This window comes from Physella acuta, unplaced genomic scaffold (assembly GCF_028476545.2).
Source record: "Physella acuta isolate Inbredline_101_S28 unplaced genomic scaffold, ASM2847654v3 ptg000118l, whole genome shotgun sequence".
Lineage (NCBI taxonomy): Eukaryota > Metazoa > Mollusca > Gastropoda > Physidae > Physella > Physella acuta.
In genome coordinates this window covers 920,490-936,527 of record NW_026731638.1, presented here as the reverse complement: position 1 = coordinate 936,527, position 16,038 = coordinate 920,490, and the positions used below count along the sequence as shown (strand labels likewise).

Sequence of the window (16,038 nt, the reverse complement as noted above, 5' to 3'; positions counted from 1 at the left end):
GGGGGTGCAAATCGAAAATTTGTCCCCGGGAAGGGTAACTACGCCTCTGGGGGTGACACCATTAAGTGCCGCACCGGGTGACACCCGACCTCGCTACGCCACTGGTGAGACCACTGGTGATCGTCAGAATCGCGTATACAATAGTAATAATAACCTACAATAGATGGAACGCAGGGGGAATATTGTGTAATTTATTTGGTTGCGGCCCCTGCATTCCCACTGGCAAGTGGAAGTTTCGGTGCAATGTCTGACATTGCCCTTTTCCTGTCTTCTGCTCCGTGAAATACCCCCAGTGGCAAATTTGTAGTATCTTTTTTTTTTCAAAACCTGGTAAAATGTAACCATTATTCCTTCCACATTCATACATATAATGTAATTGGGCTTTGTTAGCGTTGAGAAAATAATTGTGTCGAGATTGGCGACAGGATCTCTCAAATGGGCGGAAATCCGGGGGAGATTTCGTTGGTGTTGGTCAGTGCGCATATAAGATAGCCAAATCGCACGCTACGGCACTTCTCCCCCCCCCCCTTTTGAATTTTTTTTCGATTACTTTTTACTAGAAAGGCTTTTTGTAGTGGCGAAGCGTGGGTATGCAGATCGTATATATATATATACAGGGGCGTAGCGAGGGGGGGGCGGGGGGTGCGGACCGCACCGGGTGACACCATTTAGGGGGGTGACACCAAGGCAAAAAATAGCAAAATATATAGAGAAAAACTCGAGGGGGGGGGTGCAAATCGAAAGTTTGAGAGGGGGGGGGGGTGCAAATCGATCGAAAACTTGAGGGGGGGGGGGGGTGGAAATCGAAAGTTTGAGGGGGGGGTGCAATTCGAAAATTTGAAAGTTTGTCCCTGGGAAGGGTCTCTATGCCTCTGGGGGGGTGACACCATTAAGTGCCGCACCGGGTGACACCCGACCTCGCTACGCCACTGTATATATATATATATTTATGTATATATATATATATATATATATATATATATATATATATATATATATATATATATATATATATATATATATTTATGTATATATATATATATATATTTATATGTATATATTTATATGTATATATATATATATATATATATATATATATATATATATATATATATATATATATATATATATATATATATATATATATATAAAACATGACACAAATGTATATAGGAAAAGAAAAATCACTAACAAGAAAATAGTTATTCGTTATTAATTTTACTTTTGTTTCCTTTGTGGTGTTCTCGCTGTGTTTATTAATCCATTTTTCGTTGGTCTCTACAGACAACATTAAACATAAATTTGTTGGTCTCTACAGATAACATTAAAAGAAGTTTGTTGGTCATTACAGATAACATTAAATAGAAGTTTGTTGGTCTCTACAGATAACATTAAATACAAGTTTGTTGGTCTCTACAGATAACATTTAAATACAAGTTTGTTGGTCAGATAACAGATAACTTTGAATACAAGATTCTTCCTTTTGTGCTAGGAAATAAAAAGTAGTAATATTTTGTACAGCAAACTGAGGCCTTGCCAGAAAGATTTAGCATCCATAACGACACATTTGTAAACAAAGCAGGCTTTTGCAGTTTTAGCTGGTATGCTACACTGAAAAAAAAACATTTTCAATAGTTAATTACAATGTTAGCAAATACTTATAATTTATCGTAAACAAATATATAGGCAATGTGCAAATACCTATCAATATTTCTTTTAAATCCAATTCTGTTCGTCATTTGGTCTGGTTTTTGTAAGTTGTGATGACGATAGCTAGGCTAGTTTTAATATGTCAGTCAGCAAAGGAAAAACGCCAGAGGTTTAGCAGAGGAGTTAAGTAGATTTGCTGGAATAGGTAGGAACCAATAAGTAGTAAGATGATTACTGACCGGTCACGTGATACGGTCAGCTGACCATTGAAGGGTGAGTGTCAACAGTTGGTCATTGGAGCGTGTGGCGGACAGTCGTGTGTTAGAAAGCAGTTGTAGATTGATATTGTTAGGAAATAGTTGAGTTGAACTTAGAGATTAGTTAGGGTGTAGTTGGGTTTGTAAAAGTAGTGTATAGTACAGTAGATTTATGAGTTGATATCTATGAATTGAATGTTCCTTATTTATTATTGAATCTACTAGAACCTCTGGCAGGCTTATCAGATGTGTGGATCCCTAAACCACAATGTATATTACACATTACGGTGCACGGTATATACACACACACAAACATACATATATACAGACAGACAGACAGACAGACAGACAGACAGACAGACCGGCAGACAGACAGACAGACAGACAGACAGATAGACAGACAGACAGGCAGGCAGACAGGCAGGCAGGCAGACAGGCAGGCAGGCAGGCAGGCAGGCAGGTAGAGAGACAAACAGCCAGATAGATAGATAAACAACATAATAAACCCTCCGTCCCACACATCTCTCACTCCAAATATGTGAACAACGTTCATCTGTCAGACTGCCCGCTTGTCAATGTGTTCGTACTTAGTTTATCTCTCAATCCATCAAGTTATCCGTCCATCGTATGTCTGTTTGTTTGTCCGTATACATATTCATCCACATGCTGGCATAACTGTCTTCCTGGTCATATCACTATTCCAAATGACCAGATTCTAAAAACAAAATTGTAACAAACCTGAACTGGAGTACGGAGGAGGCAGCTCATTAGACGCTACGCAAGGGGAATAATATACAAAGCCGTAACGTTCATAGTTGTCGGTCAAAATCGTGTATGAAGGCTGTTCAACTTGTGAAACAAAGAGACTTGAATATGATGGGGGAAGATCTGATTCTGTGTAATACTGTGGCTCCGTGATTGCTGGTGTATTATTCCTTGAATGAAACTGTAGGTTCAAGGGTGTCATATATTGATCACATTGACCAGGTCTAGAAACGGTTGCCAGTGGCAACGGAGTAGTGTTATTATTGTCACGCATGGTTTGATTTAGCCTTTGCAGCGCTTTAATCTTTTTCCTCTGGTAACAACAGCAAAACGCCAGGGTAGTAATGATGATCACAGACGAAAGTGGTAAAACGGTTATGCAAACCAATAGAGCTACACCAAGGGATTGAACTTGGTTGTTAGTATAGTTTCCAGTTGCTAGCTGGGACGGACCCTGCGTAGTGAATTTTTTGGCTGGAGAAGACAATAAAAATACGTGTAATATTTTGTTGTTTCTCGTATAGAATTAAATTTCAACAGTTTTTCCCGTTATACACCACCATCCTTTGTCGATTTCGGAATATGAAGGATACAAATATTATAACCATACAAAATATCGAAATCGAGATTTTGAAAAATATCGACGTTTTAAGCTTTCCGGGTATAACCTGGTGTATATTGTTATCATCTAATTTGATATATATAGCTTTCATCTAATATGATTTATATAGTAATCATCTAATTTAATGTATGTTGTTATCATCTAATCCAACAAGGTACAATGTACTTCAAAAAGTAGCTAATATAAGTAAGTTTATTTTTTTAGTCAAATCAAACGACAGCTGTTGAATAGAGTTTTGTATTACAATTTAAAACTGTGATTTTGTAAGTTATGTAGCTTATATTTAACTGTTCATACAAAGTTACTAAAACTTCAATATAGCTTTCTTCATAACGCATCAACAAATATTTAGTCCATCTATATATTATAGGTTATATCTTCCATTGTTATATTTTGTTATCTTGTGTACAATTTGAGGTACATTATTATCATTTGAATACATCGATGTAATATTGTTAAAAAAAAAATAAAAAGCTTTTCGGAGTTGAAAAAATCATAGTTTTGCAAGCAATATGTCCATCAATGTGTCTGTCTGTTGTAAACACGATAACATGAGATTCGTTTGCGTTAGGTTTATACAATTTCATATATGTATTTTATCAAATTTGTAACTTTCTACAAACTTTTAAGCAATTTCGATAATGGAAACTAGTACTTACTCTACTTTTGGTTTATGAAATGTAAATAAATTGAGAACCGTTTAAGTTACATGGACGAAATGTCACATACAAGTAAAACATTGTATGCGTAGATTTCTATAAACTTTTGAACGATTGCTGGTTCCAGGAACTGATACTTAACCTGTTTCTTGTGAACACGATAACTTGATTACTGTTTAATTTAGGCAGACAAGTTTTATATATAAAAAATCTTATACTTTGATTATTTTCATTTTTTAGTGACCTCCGATATCTGCAAGTGGTAATTTACTTCATTTTTGGTCTTTAAAAAAACCCGTGAGGAGGACTAAATGTTATATGTAGGCTTAAATTTTTATTATACTAATTCTATTGATGTTTGAGTGATTTTCGGTGACCATAAGTAGTACTTTACGCTTTTTCAATTTCTAAAAAGAATATAAAAATGTGTTAATTCTATATCACTTTTGGAGTGTATGTCTTTTTTTTTTACGTTATTCTCGTCTATTTAAAGTGTGTATAAAAAGATAGGATAATTAGTGATGTATAACGGTGTATTTCGCTCTATTTCCGTTAATGTCAAGGACCTTAAGAATTAGATAATTTTTATGTTATGTTCTCAAAAATCATATTTAAATAAAATTTTACTTCTACTAAAAAAATTTAAAAAACAAACACCGAGCAGTTTCGTCACAAAATACCATGTTTCCATTGACCGATTGTACTCACATTGACATCTCTTTACTGTTATATAAGAATATTTGAGAAAGGTTAGAGGAGATCACTTCAGTTTTTAAAAAAACAGTTTTAATATAACGTGAACTTTTTAGAATTGACTAAACTTTATGTTTACTTTTGCGCATTTAGTTACCAAGTAATATATACCCAACAAGGTACATTGTACTCCAGAAAGTACCTAATATAAGTAAGTTTTTTTTTTAATTTTAGTCAAGTCAAACGAAAGCTGTTAAATAGAATTTTGGATTACAATTTAAAAACTGTGATTTTGTAAGTTATGTAGCTTATATTGAACTGTTCATACAAAGTTACTAAAACTTCAATATAGCTTTCTGCATAAGAAACAACAAATATTTAGTCTATCTATATATTATAGGTTATATTAAAACAAAATCAAACCGTCTTTAGAACGGTCCAACAATATATATATATATATATATATATATATATATATATATATATATATATATATATATATATATATATATATATATATATATATATATATATATAAGCGGGCAAGTAGCGTGTTAGACACATCATTCTATCATTGGTATAGAATCTCAAAATATAAAAGCAAACAAACTCACAAGCTGTGCATTACTTGCATCGCCACTGTCTTATTACAAGTAACGGAGAAGGGTCTGTTTAGGTAATGACTTAAATTGTTTTAAAGTTTTTACTCTTTCGAATGCGCCAACAAAAGAACATGATGATGATGAACGCATAGATGAATCCTCTTAAATGTTGCATTAAGTGCGCTAGTTTACATATAAAACTGTATGGAATGTTATAATAAAACAAATATTTCAGTATGTTGTCATATAATTTACAACACTTACAACATAATTTGCATCTTATAGTCTATCTAAAATGTCATAACATGGGACGGAGTGGTCTAGTAGAGAGCTGGACTGCTAACCCGTAAGTCTTCGAGTTCGAATCCCGGTTCAAGTCAGTCGACCGTCCCTGAGTCCACCCAACTCTGATGGGTGCGTAACTCATGTTAGGGTAAGTAAAGGCGGCTGGACGTAGTGCTGACCACACTATATCTTCATATGCCGAGGTCACAGAAACAAGTGAACTCTACTGCACTTGCCCCATAAACCGTCAGGTTTGAAAGGGAACTTTACTTAATTACTAATGTCATAACAAAACTAAAATGTACCCGTCTATAGAACGTCTTAAAGAAACGTACGTATATCCACCACCTTCATCATGCAGCGGTCACGACTGTCCGAATTATCAGCAGCACAATACACCCGTAACATGTCTTTCTTGACATGCATCAATGTCAGTTTAGACACAAGGATCGACCCATTACGACTGGTACTTATTGTTATCCAAGGTACATAGCCTGTAGAAACAAGCACATAACATTTATATTAATTTAAGTTTGATAGATTCTCAGTTGTCTGTGCCGATTTTAAAAGATAAACAAAATACACGTTTAAATATGAAAAATGATTGTATTGGCTATTATTTACTACAAAGTAATCAAACGAATTTGTTGGCCTATTTGCACTTAGAGATCAGATGACGCAATACTTTAAGAAGACTTAATCAATGCGTTACCAATCTTGTAATTTTAGACCCGGGACCTTGGTTTTAAAAACTGAGTTATTTAACTATAAGGATTGCTATATTTCTTGGATCTTCGGTGTCCGGTCAAAAACCCCCTGGACAAAAACCCCCTGGACATAAACCCCCCGACATAAACCCCCTGGACAAAAACCCCCCGCGACATAAACCCCCTGGACAAAAACCCCCCGCGACATAAACCCCCTGGACAAAAACCCCCCCGCGACATAAACCCCCTGGACAAATACCCCCCGCGATATAAACCCCCCGGATAATAACCCCCGGACTGAGGTTTATATAAAGAAAAAATAACGATGATGTGAACCAAGAAATTTAAAAAAAAGAAAAAATAACGATGATGTGAACCAAGAAATTTAAAAAAAATTACATTACACAGGAAACATACACAGCACTCTTACAGCAGCTAACGGTCTTAAACACAAACCTGCAACCAATTTCTATTATGATTGACTTTGAAATGGCTGTGATAAAAAGTGTTGAAAGGGTATTTCCAGAGTGTGAGGTAAAAGGATGTTTCTTCCATCTTAGCCAAAATATATACAGAAAAATTCAGGACTCTGGCCTTCAACAACTCTACCAAGTTGATAGTGAATTTGCTCTCAAGCTCAGAATGCTACCTGCGTTGGCCTTTGTTCCCATCGAACACATGAGTTATGCCTTTGAAAAATTATTGGAAATTTTCCCCCAAGAAGCAATGCCGATTGCAGACTACTTTGAGGACTACTATATTGGCAGACCACAACGTCGAGGTCGAAGACAACCTATGTTTCCACTTGACATTTGGAACATGCACACACGTGCAGAAGACCATATGCCAAAAACAAACAACTCAGTTGAAGGCTGGCACAGAAGTTTTCAGTCGCATATGGGATGTTGCCACCCAAATATTTGGAAATTTATTGACTTTATTAAAAAGGAACAATCTCTCCAAGAGGTTTATTGTAAACAGATTAATTCAGGTCACTGTTTACCAAAACAGAAAAAAAAATATATTGATAGCAGCTCTCGAATTTTAACTGTTGTTAAAAATTTTAATGAGTCCACCATTATTGAGTATTTGCGAGGCATCGCTCACAATCTGTCTTTTTAAAGTTATAATAAAAATAATTTTTTTTTTCCTAATGTTTGTTTTGTATTTTTATATTAATTTTGTTTCTCGTCATCTTTGGTTTTTCCTTATATAAACCTCAATTGGGGGGTTTTTGTCCAGGGGGTTTATATCGCGGGGGGTTTTTGTCCAGGGGGTTTATATCGCGGGGGGTTTTTGTCCAGGGGGTTTATGTCGCAGGGGGTTTTTGTCCAGGGGGTTTATGTCGGGGGGTTTATGTCCAGGGGGTTTATGTCCAGGGGGTTTTTGACCGGGTTTTTGACCCCCCCCCTGTCAATTACCCCCCTGTCAATTACCCCCCGCCCAGTAGGACATTACCCCCCCCCCTGACAGGGTTAGAGTTAGGGTTAGGATTAGGGCTAGGTTTAGGGTTAGGGCTAGGGCTAGGGTTAGGGTTAGGGTTAGGGTTAGGGTTAGAGCTAGTGTTAGGGTTAGGGTTGTGTCTAGCTTTGGTTTTCGTTTTGTGTGAAGTTTTAGGCTAAGGTGGATGCTTAGGTTTTGGTCTTTTTCTTAAGGTTTGGATTAAAGTAGTATATAGGTATAAAATTCTAGTTAGAGTTAGGATTTTAACTTGAAGGGGGGGGGGGGGGTAATTCCCCGGGGGGGGGGGGGTTATTGACAGGGGGGTAATTGCTCCGGGGGGTAAATACGGGGGGGGGGGGAAATGTCCGGGGGGGGGGGGGAAATATCCAGGGGGGTAATGTCCTGTAGCCATTTTTTTATAGATATGAAATACTGCCATCAATGTAAAACGTTTACATGCACCTTTGAAATATTATTACCATATCCATATATTTGTAGCAACCTTGTAGAAATCCTGAAATCACAATTATATCAGGATTAAGAATTTAGTACGTCATCCATTTGTTCATAAATAAATAAAAACTGCATCCATTAGTAAACAGTTTATCCATTCACAGATGCAACATACACATTATCTGATATGGCCTACTTATAGGGCAGGTCACTGTTGTGTTTTTCAATTTTAAACATACATACAAACAAACTAGTTTAGCGGATTAAGTCAGTGGATGGGGTCAATGGATTAGATCAGGACATTGGGTTCATAGATAAGTTAAGGTGATTTATTGAAAGGGTTAGATCAACTGATTGGATTAATGAATTAAGTCAGATAATTAGTTCTGGGACTTTGGCTAGAAGACTTGTTAAGTGGATAGGATTATAATCATTGTGTGGGCTTGTGAAAGTTATAGCTGAGTGATTTATTAGGATGGTGTAGAGGAGCTAGGTTTATGTGTGGTTAAATATATAGCTTTATTGAACGAGTGAGGTCAAAAGTGTGTGGTGGCAGAGGTATGTTGTAGTTTGAGTAGGGGTGAGTTTGGTTATGTGGGGGAGTGTGTTTGCGTATGTGGGGGAGTGTGTTTGGTCGTGTAGTAGAGTGTGTATTTTATGTGGGGGAGTGTGTTTGCTTATGAATGGGGAGTGTGTTTGGTTGTGTAGTAGAGTGTGTTTTTTATATGGGGGAGTGTGTTTGCTTATGTGGGGGAAATGTGTATGCTTATGTAGGGGAGTGTGTTTGGTTGTGTAGTAGAAGTTGATTTTTATGTGGGGGAGTGTGTTTGCTTATGTTGGGGAAGTGTGTTTGGTTGTGTAGTAGAGTGTGTTAGATACTTTAGAGGTTTGTTTTTTGTTTGGAGGTTGAGTTGATTTTATGGAGTAGTGTAATGGCTTAGTACAGAGGTGTGTTTGTTAAAAGTAGTGTGTTTGTCTATGCAGTGGATAGTTTTAGGTATTATAGATGTATGTGTTTGTTATGTGTTGGGGTGAGGTTGGTTATATGGAGGAGAACGTTTGCTTATGTGATATGTGTAAGATTTCTTCAAGACTATACGTAACCGAGCTACTCTTCAGTTGACTTGTTTAAAGGTGTTTTTAGAACTGACTCACTTATTGTTAAATATAAAAGATGAACAATTTCCATAGCATGGAAAACTGTTTTGCGCACCTTTTAGGTATTACACTGTTGCGCATTGGCATTGGACGAGTCGGCCTTTAAAGGCAAATGTTTACAACATTTCGCTTAGTTGGGGTATTAAAGTATCAGATTTTTTTTTTATATTGCTAAGCTTACTAAGACTGGACAAAAAAACAAACACAGATTTTATTTTAAACAAATGTTGTCGGTACATCTATATTTAAAAGGTAATCTATTGTTTTAATTACGTAAAATACATTGCTGCTAAATCCAGTAATGTGACAGGAAGGTGACTTCTAAATTTTAGTAATTATTTCGAACTTTTACGAAGATTTATTTTTAATTTCTCGTACATAGAGTATAAAGAAAGTATTGTAATGGTGCTGAATAATTATCAAATGTTTTGACAGTTTTTGCCGTTTAACACCTCCCTTCTTTATTATATATGAAACATAAAGAATGCATGTAATCTTGATAAAAATCTAATCTGAGATTTTTTACAAATGTTTTACATCATTCAGGAACGGAAAAGCATGATTTTGCAATTTGGTCTGTATGTCTGTGATGTCTTTAAACACCATTGTTTGAGTACCGTCGGCGTGGTCGAGTCGGTAAAGCTCATGGTTGCTAAACCGAAAAGTCTCGAGTTCGAACCCTCGGGCAGATGAGGCTCGTTAGCTGGGGACAGCCACTCTTCTAGGAGAGACAACTCCGAAATTAAACAACTGCTGCCTTGTAGTTTGTTCTTGGTTGGACAAAGGCTATGGAAGCAAATCCAAAAAGAAAAGCAGGCTGAAATCGGAGTCAATGGCCTCAATGGCGCATAACCAGTTGACACGTAACGCTTAATTGTGTTGGAGGCGTAGTCGAGTCGGCAAAAAGCTCATGGTTGATAAATTCGAACAAAGTCTCGAGTTCAAACCCACTGGCAGATAAATCTCGATCCCCTTCAACACTAATAATTAAGAACGAAGAAGAAGAAGAAGAAGAAGTACCGTTTCAGTTATGTTGACGAAATTTCATATAAAAGTAATATATAAAATTTGTAGTTCTTATCATTTTTTACTTACTTAAAAGCAAATAACTAGAGCTCCGTTTAGTTTAAGCTAGTTTGAAGACATTTCATATTTGTATATTCAATTGCATGCGTATTATTCTATCAAATTTTCTACCATTTTACGGCAGCCTGATATGATACTTTATTCTATTGCTGAGTGAGAAATTTAATTTGAGCACCGTTTTAGTTAGGTTGAAGAAATATCATCTATAAGTAAAGAATCGTGTACTTAGATTATTTTTAATTATTGAGTGAACTTCAATAACCGGAGGTGGTATTTTACACTAGTTCCGGTTTCTATATCACGATTGATCGCTTAATAATGTATAAAAATATACGAGAAAGTTTAGTGGAGATCAGTCCCCTCTTTATTTTAAATGTTTCAAAAATGTATCTTATACCTTTGTTTAAACAATTATACTTAGGCTTTTCAATAATAATTTGAAAGATTAGCAACATTTTAATCAGATGCAACTAAGAGCATTAACTTAATAGCCATCTGTTTAGAGTTCTTTTACTTGTCATAACTTATAGTTATAATATTACAAATGGCATCTGTTTATATTGCAAATCTTTCTCTCAAACACTACTGTTTCAATTTAATATCCGTCCTTTGTTGATATATTTAAACAATGTGTTTGGTTTTTTATTCAAATATATTTTACATTTGATACAAATATATCACAACACACTTGTGTTTGAGCTCAATTAATAAGTCACCTTTCTATCACATTATTCGCTTTGGCCGATTTTACGTAGGCCTACCTAAATAAAACGATAGATTAAACACAAACTGTTCAAACCCACCTGATAGCAATTTTAACAAAATATTTGCATATTAATTTACTTAATTAATTACAATTTAATATGCGAACATTCAAGTTGACAATGTTTTTAAAAGCAAAATAATTACATTAGACTAGGGGGTCGTGCATAAATGACGTCATACTCGAGGGGGAAAAGGGTCCGGAATTTGGTGAGTGTGTGTGATGAGGGGGAGCGTGGAGGGGGGAGGTTCAGGTGGTGTGACGTCACACTTTTTGCATTATAAAAAGCAATGTAAGAAAACGAATTTTAGCCGTTATTTTTCGAATTTTAGAAACCTGTTTTAATAAATTGTAATAGAAATGGATTAAAACACTCTATGTTGAAAAAGTTCAGTCAAGATTTTGGAAGAATATCGATGTTTTAAGAAAAAAGCAACTGTAATTTTGATGGGGGAGGGGGGTGGTGTGGGTTGTATGATGAGGTGTGACGTCATTTTAAGGGGTGGGGTCTGGATTTTTGTGACGATGTGTGACGGTGGGGAGGGGTAGGTAAATAGCGTGACTTAATTTATGGATGATCCCATAACAAAATAAATCATATTGTTGATATAGAGAACAGAGTACAGACACATTGAAATGGATGTCAGCTGGCGATGGCAACTACCTATCTTGTTAATGGTTATCTGCGCCATCCTAGGTAAGAGAAATGTTAACCGTTGTCTTAACTAAATAATATATTTTTTTATATTAAAATTATTAAATTAATTCTATTGCAACCTATCTCTCTCTCTCTCTATATATATATATATATGCCTATAGGCCTATATTACAATATATATCATGAGTTAAATTCGCTGTTTTCAGGCTGCGAAACGTCTGGAGCCCAATGCCAGGATAATTCCCGCTTAGGTAACGATTCCATCTTTACACAAGACACGATTGCCAAGGGTTCATTCAGCAACGAGGGCATCAGACATGGTATGAACGATCTGGGCCGTTTACCCCATGACGTCAGGTGTACTGGACACGATGAGAGGTCTAGTTTGGCCGAGATGGACTTCACCAACAACTTCAATACGTGCCCGGCTAACGAAACTGTGGGGAACTTGCCGTGTGATGACATTATTAGTGGTAAGTCAACTAGCAAAATGTTGGGACGTCGTTTTTAATAACATGAGTAACGGGAAGTCTATTAGCGTCTGTAAAGAACACGTCTTTTGATAACACCTCTAATAATACGCGGATAATTGTTACATTTTATCGCTTCCGTTGTGTTTTGTATTAGTCTCCATCCCCTCTTCTCGTCGTAATAACAACATTATAAATATATATATATATAAACATATATATATATATATATATATATATATATATATATATATACATATATAGTAGTTTTACAATTTCGTATATAAATCACATTGAAAAGAATACTCTGACATAAAAAAATAAAAAGTATTAAAATAGTCAAAATAAAAGTAAAAACCAAATCAAACACTAACACAGAAAGATAACAAATTCATCTAACAAATTGCAACCAAATAACTGTAAAATAAATGTATAACAATAAAAATGTATGTAATTTTATGCAAAATATGCATTTCAACTACAAAACGTAAAAATGGTAAAAAATTAAATAGATGTTTATGTAATTGACGTTTTCAAAACATAATCATATAGATTCACATCCAAAGACAATTAATCAAAATGTATATATATATATATATATATATATATATATATATATATATATATATATATAACAGTAAGTTCTATAATAAAGTACAAAAATATCATTAAAGTGTTTAAAAAAAATTCACAATAGATCTTTTCATTTGAATGGATTGATGAGTTCTCTACTAGCCTCACTTTGTTCCTTGATCTCTTTTAGCCATGCAGTTCCCTAGTAACAAGCACCATGTTTGTTCCCTAATTCACATTAGTCTGAATGTTCCAGACTAGCCAACACCGTAAATATTCCACAGGCGGCAGTTGCCAAATACCAATAGAGTCGGACCCTGGCTTCACATTTCAACTTGACGTCTTTGGCGTCTGCTACAATGTCACTGTCATCGAAGTCAATGGAGGAAAGATCGACTACCTCGAGATGTTCGAGAAGTTGAATGTAAGGGTGTAGGTGTAAGTGTAGATGTAAGGTGTAGGTGTAGGTGTAGGTGTAGGTGTAGGTGTAGGTGTAGGTGTAGGTGTAGGTGTAGGTGTAGGTGTAGGTGTAGGTGTAGGTGTAGGTGTAGGTGTAGGTGTAGGTGTAGGTGTAGGTGTAGGTGTAGGTGTAGGTGCAGGTGCAGGTGCAGGTGCAGGTGCAGGTGCAGGTGCAGGTGTAGGTGTAGGTGTAGGTGTAGGTGTAGGTGTAGGTGTAGGTGTAGCTGTAGCTGTAGCTGTAGCTGTAGCTGTAGCTGTAGGTGTAGGTGTAGGTGTAGGTGTAGGTGTAGGTGTAGGTGTAGGTGTAGGTGTAGGTGTAGGTGTAGGTGTAGGTGTAGGTGCAGGTGCAGGTGCAGGTGCAGGTGCAGGTGCAGGTGCAGGTGCAGGTGCAGGTGCAGGTGTAGCTGTAGCTGTAGCTGTAGCTGTAGCTGTAGCTGTAGCTGTAGCTGTAGCTGTAGCTGTAGCTGTAGCTGTAGCTGTAGCTGTAGCTGTAGCTGTAGCTGTAGGTGTAGGTGTAGGTGTAGGTGTAGGTGTAGGTGTAAGTGTAGGTGTAGGTGCAGGTGTAGGTGTAAGTGCAGGAGTAGGTGCAGGAGTAGGTGCAGGTGCAGGTGCAGGTGCAGGTGCAGGTGCAGGTGTAGCTGTAGCTGTAGCTGTAGCTGTAGCTGTAGCTGTAGCTGTAGCTGTAGCTGTCCAATGTTACTTAAGTCTTTCTGCTTTTAAAGGACTTTTTTTTTGTTAAACTTACTTATTGATTTGCGTTTGAAACTACCAATTTTCGGTCGTATTTAATGTTTGTTTTTATCGCTAACAACAAACATTGTCTCGTTTAAATGACTTCGCAGACCGCTTAACCTTAATTTGATCCTAATATTCGTCACATTCTTTATGTTTATTTCTTATTATTGTGTACACACTATACCTAATCATATCCCTTTTTACATTACTAGCAGAAGCAACTACGATACGATATTCAAGCTACACACTCATATTGTTTAATTATACATTTATCTTTATACATTTTTAGCATCTGCCATTTTTCTTTTCGTCTCTAGCTTCTTCTTGTCCCCGAAGAAACAACCAACGATAGCACACTGTACAAGACCGAGATCTCTGAAAGTGATGAGATGAAAGTCAACTTCCCGTCTAATTTTGTCGTTCACATTAGCGAAAACAAGTCTCGGATCTTGAACGTCACGGCTGTTTCGCACACCGGAAAGTGCAGAGACCTTGGAATCCGGCGGAAAGTTGGTGAATGACCTTTATCAGTTCTCTTCTTTATTAGAAACGTTTTAAAACTTAGGGGAGGTAACTACGAGGAGGCTGCTTTCACTGGGGGAGCGGGTAGGAGTTGGGGGAAAGGAGGGGGGGGTTATCGTCCTTAACGAGCTACTGATAGTGTTTTAAAGCATATATATATATATATATATATATATATATATATATATATATATATATATATATATATATATATATATATATATATATATATATATATATATATATATATATATATATATATATATATATATATATATATATATATATATATATATATATATATATATATATATATATATATATATATATATATAAGGCCTATGAAATATCAGCTGTCAGTGCAACCGTAATGGTTGAACAATAACCTTAATGTACATAAATTAGATTAATCCTACGTTTTTTTTTATTACAAAGCAAAACAAAGAAAGGGACCAAACATAAACTGTAAATACAAATCGTACACATTTCTACTCTTAATTACAATAAGCATAAAGAGAAGTAAACGTTCAAGGATAACATAACAAACTAACAAAACAAACGAAACAAGCTAAAAAAAACAAGCTACAAAACACACTAAACACATAAGAACAGTAACCAGAATTTAGGGACAATAAGGATAAAAAAGAAATCTTATATAAAATGCGACATGAATATTATATAGATTAATATATTAATATATACACATGGTTCACAAACAGGTTTAAATACAAATACTAACTACATAAGGTAACTAAATTCTTAAGCCTCTAGTAGATCGACAATCCCTCCTACTAACACTACTTCTAAAATACTAAAATTATTTGCCTAAAAAAACACCATCGTTGGTTCGCGGTATCTGTCGAGACGATTATCTGCCCCATGAAAGCAGCCGTCCATGGCCATATTTTACTGACGACAGCAAGTTCTTAAATTTGTTACCTCCCCTTTGTTTAATTATCAGCCTCTAATACGGTTAACAAATTCAACACTACTCTACTATTGTAAACATTTGGCGTGAATTACAGCTCATCAGATCGGTCGGAAGATAGCGTCTAGCTAGTCATCTCCCCTTCTGAATATAGTAATCTGTCGAGGGATTTCATTATATTATCTCTCTTAGTTTCAAAAGATTTATTAATTTATAATGGCTAATTAAGCATCTAGTTAAATGAAAAAATTAGATAGACTTGTATTGTCATCGTAGTGGAACGTATCCGGAGAGTTTGAACGAAATCGTTGCGTTAGAAGTGTATCAAAATTGAGTTACACGATTTGTCACAGACAAACAAAAAGACGAACTAATCAAAAACTTGTAAAAAAAAAGTCTAACCTTCCGTAGACCTACAGCTTAGATTTCACTTACAGCACGTTTTACTTTACATGCTTGCTAACACGTGTCTTTTTTTACAGCCAAAACTTGGCTTTACAAAACGTTTGAATCCTCACGAAAATACTCTACTTGGTACGTAGGCCTATAG

General features: G+C 35.8%; 2 protein-coding genes across 2 annotated transcripts; one reads left to right on the top strand and one right to left on the bottom strand.

The window, feature by feature from the left end:
• Positions 1 to 1,562: 1,562 nt before the first annotated feature.
• Positions 1,563 to 6,029, bottom strand: LOC131934800 (uncharacterized). Its single transcript, XM_059290933.1, has 3 exons — positions 5,869 to 6,029; positions 2,646 to 3,146; positions 1,563 to 1,611 (listed from the first exon to the last, which is right to left on the bottom strand). The coding sequence occupies exons 1-3, from the start codon at positions 5,957 to 5,959 to the stop codon at positions 1,607 to 1,609; spliced, it is 597 nt and encodes a 198-aa protein (XP_059146916.1). The 5' UTR covers positions 5,960 to 6,029; the 3' UTR covers positions 1,563 to 1,606.
• A 3,372-nt stretch (positions 6,030 to 9,401) lies between these two features.
• On the top strand, positions 9,402 to 16,038 carry LOC131934832 (uncharacterized). The gene is made up of 6 exons (XM_059290959.1): positions 9,402 to 9,546; positions 11,756 to 11,840; positions 12,008 to 12,274; positions 13,129 to 13,268; positions 14,356 to 14,551; positions 15,971 to 16,038. The coding sequence occupies exons 2-6, from the start codon at positions 11,780 to 11,782 to the stop codon at positions 16,036 to 16,038; spliced, it is 732 nt and encodes a 243-aa protein (XP_059146942.1). The 5' UTR covers positions 9,402 to 9,546; positions 11,756 to 11,779.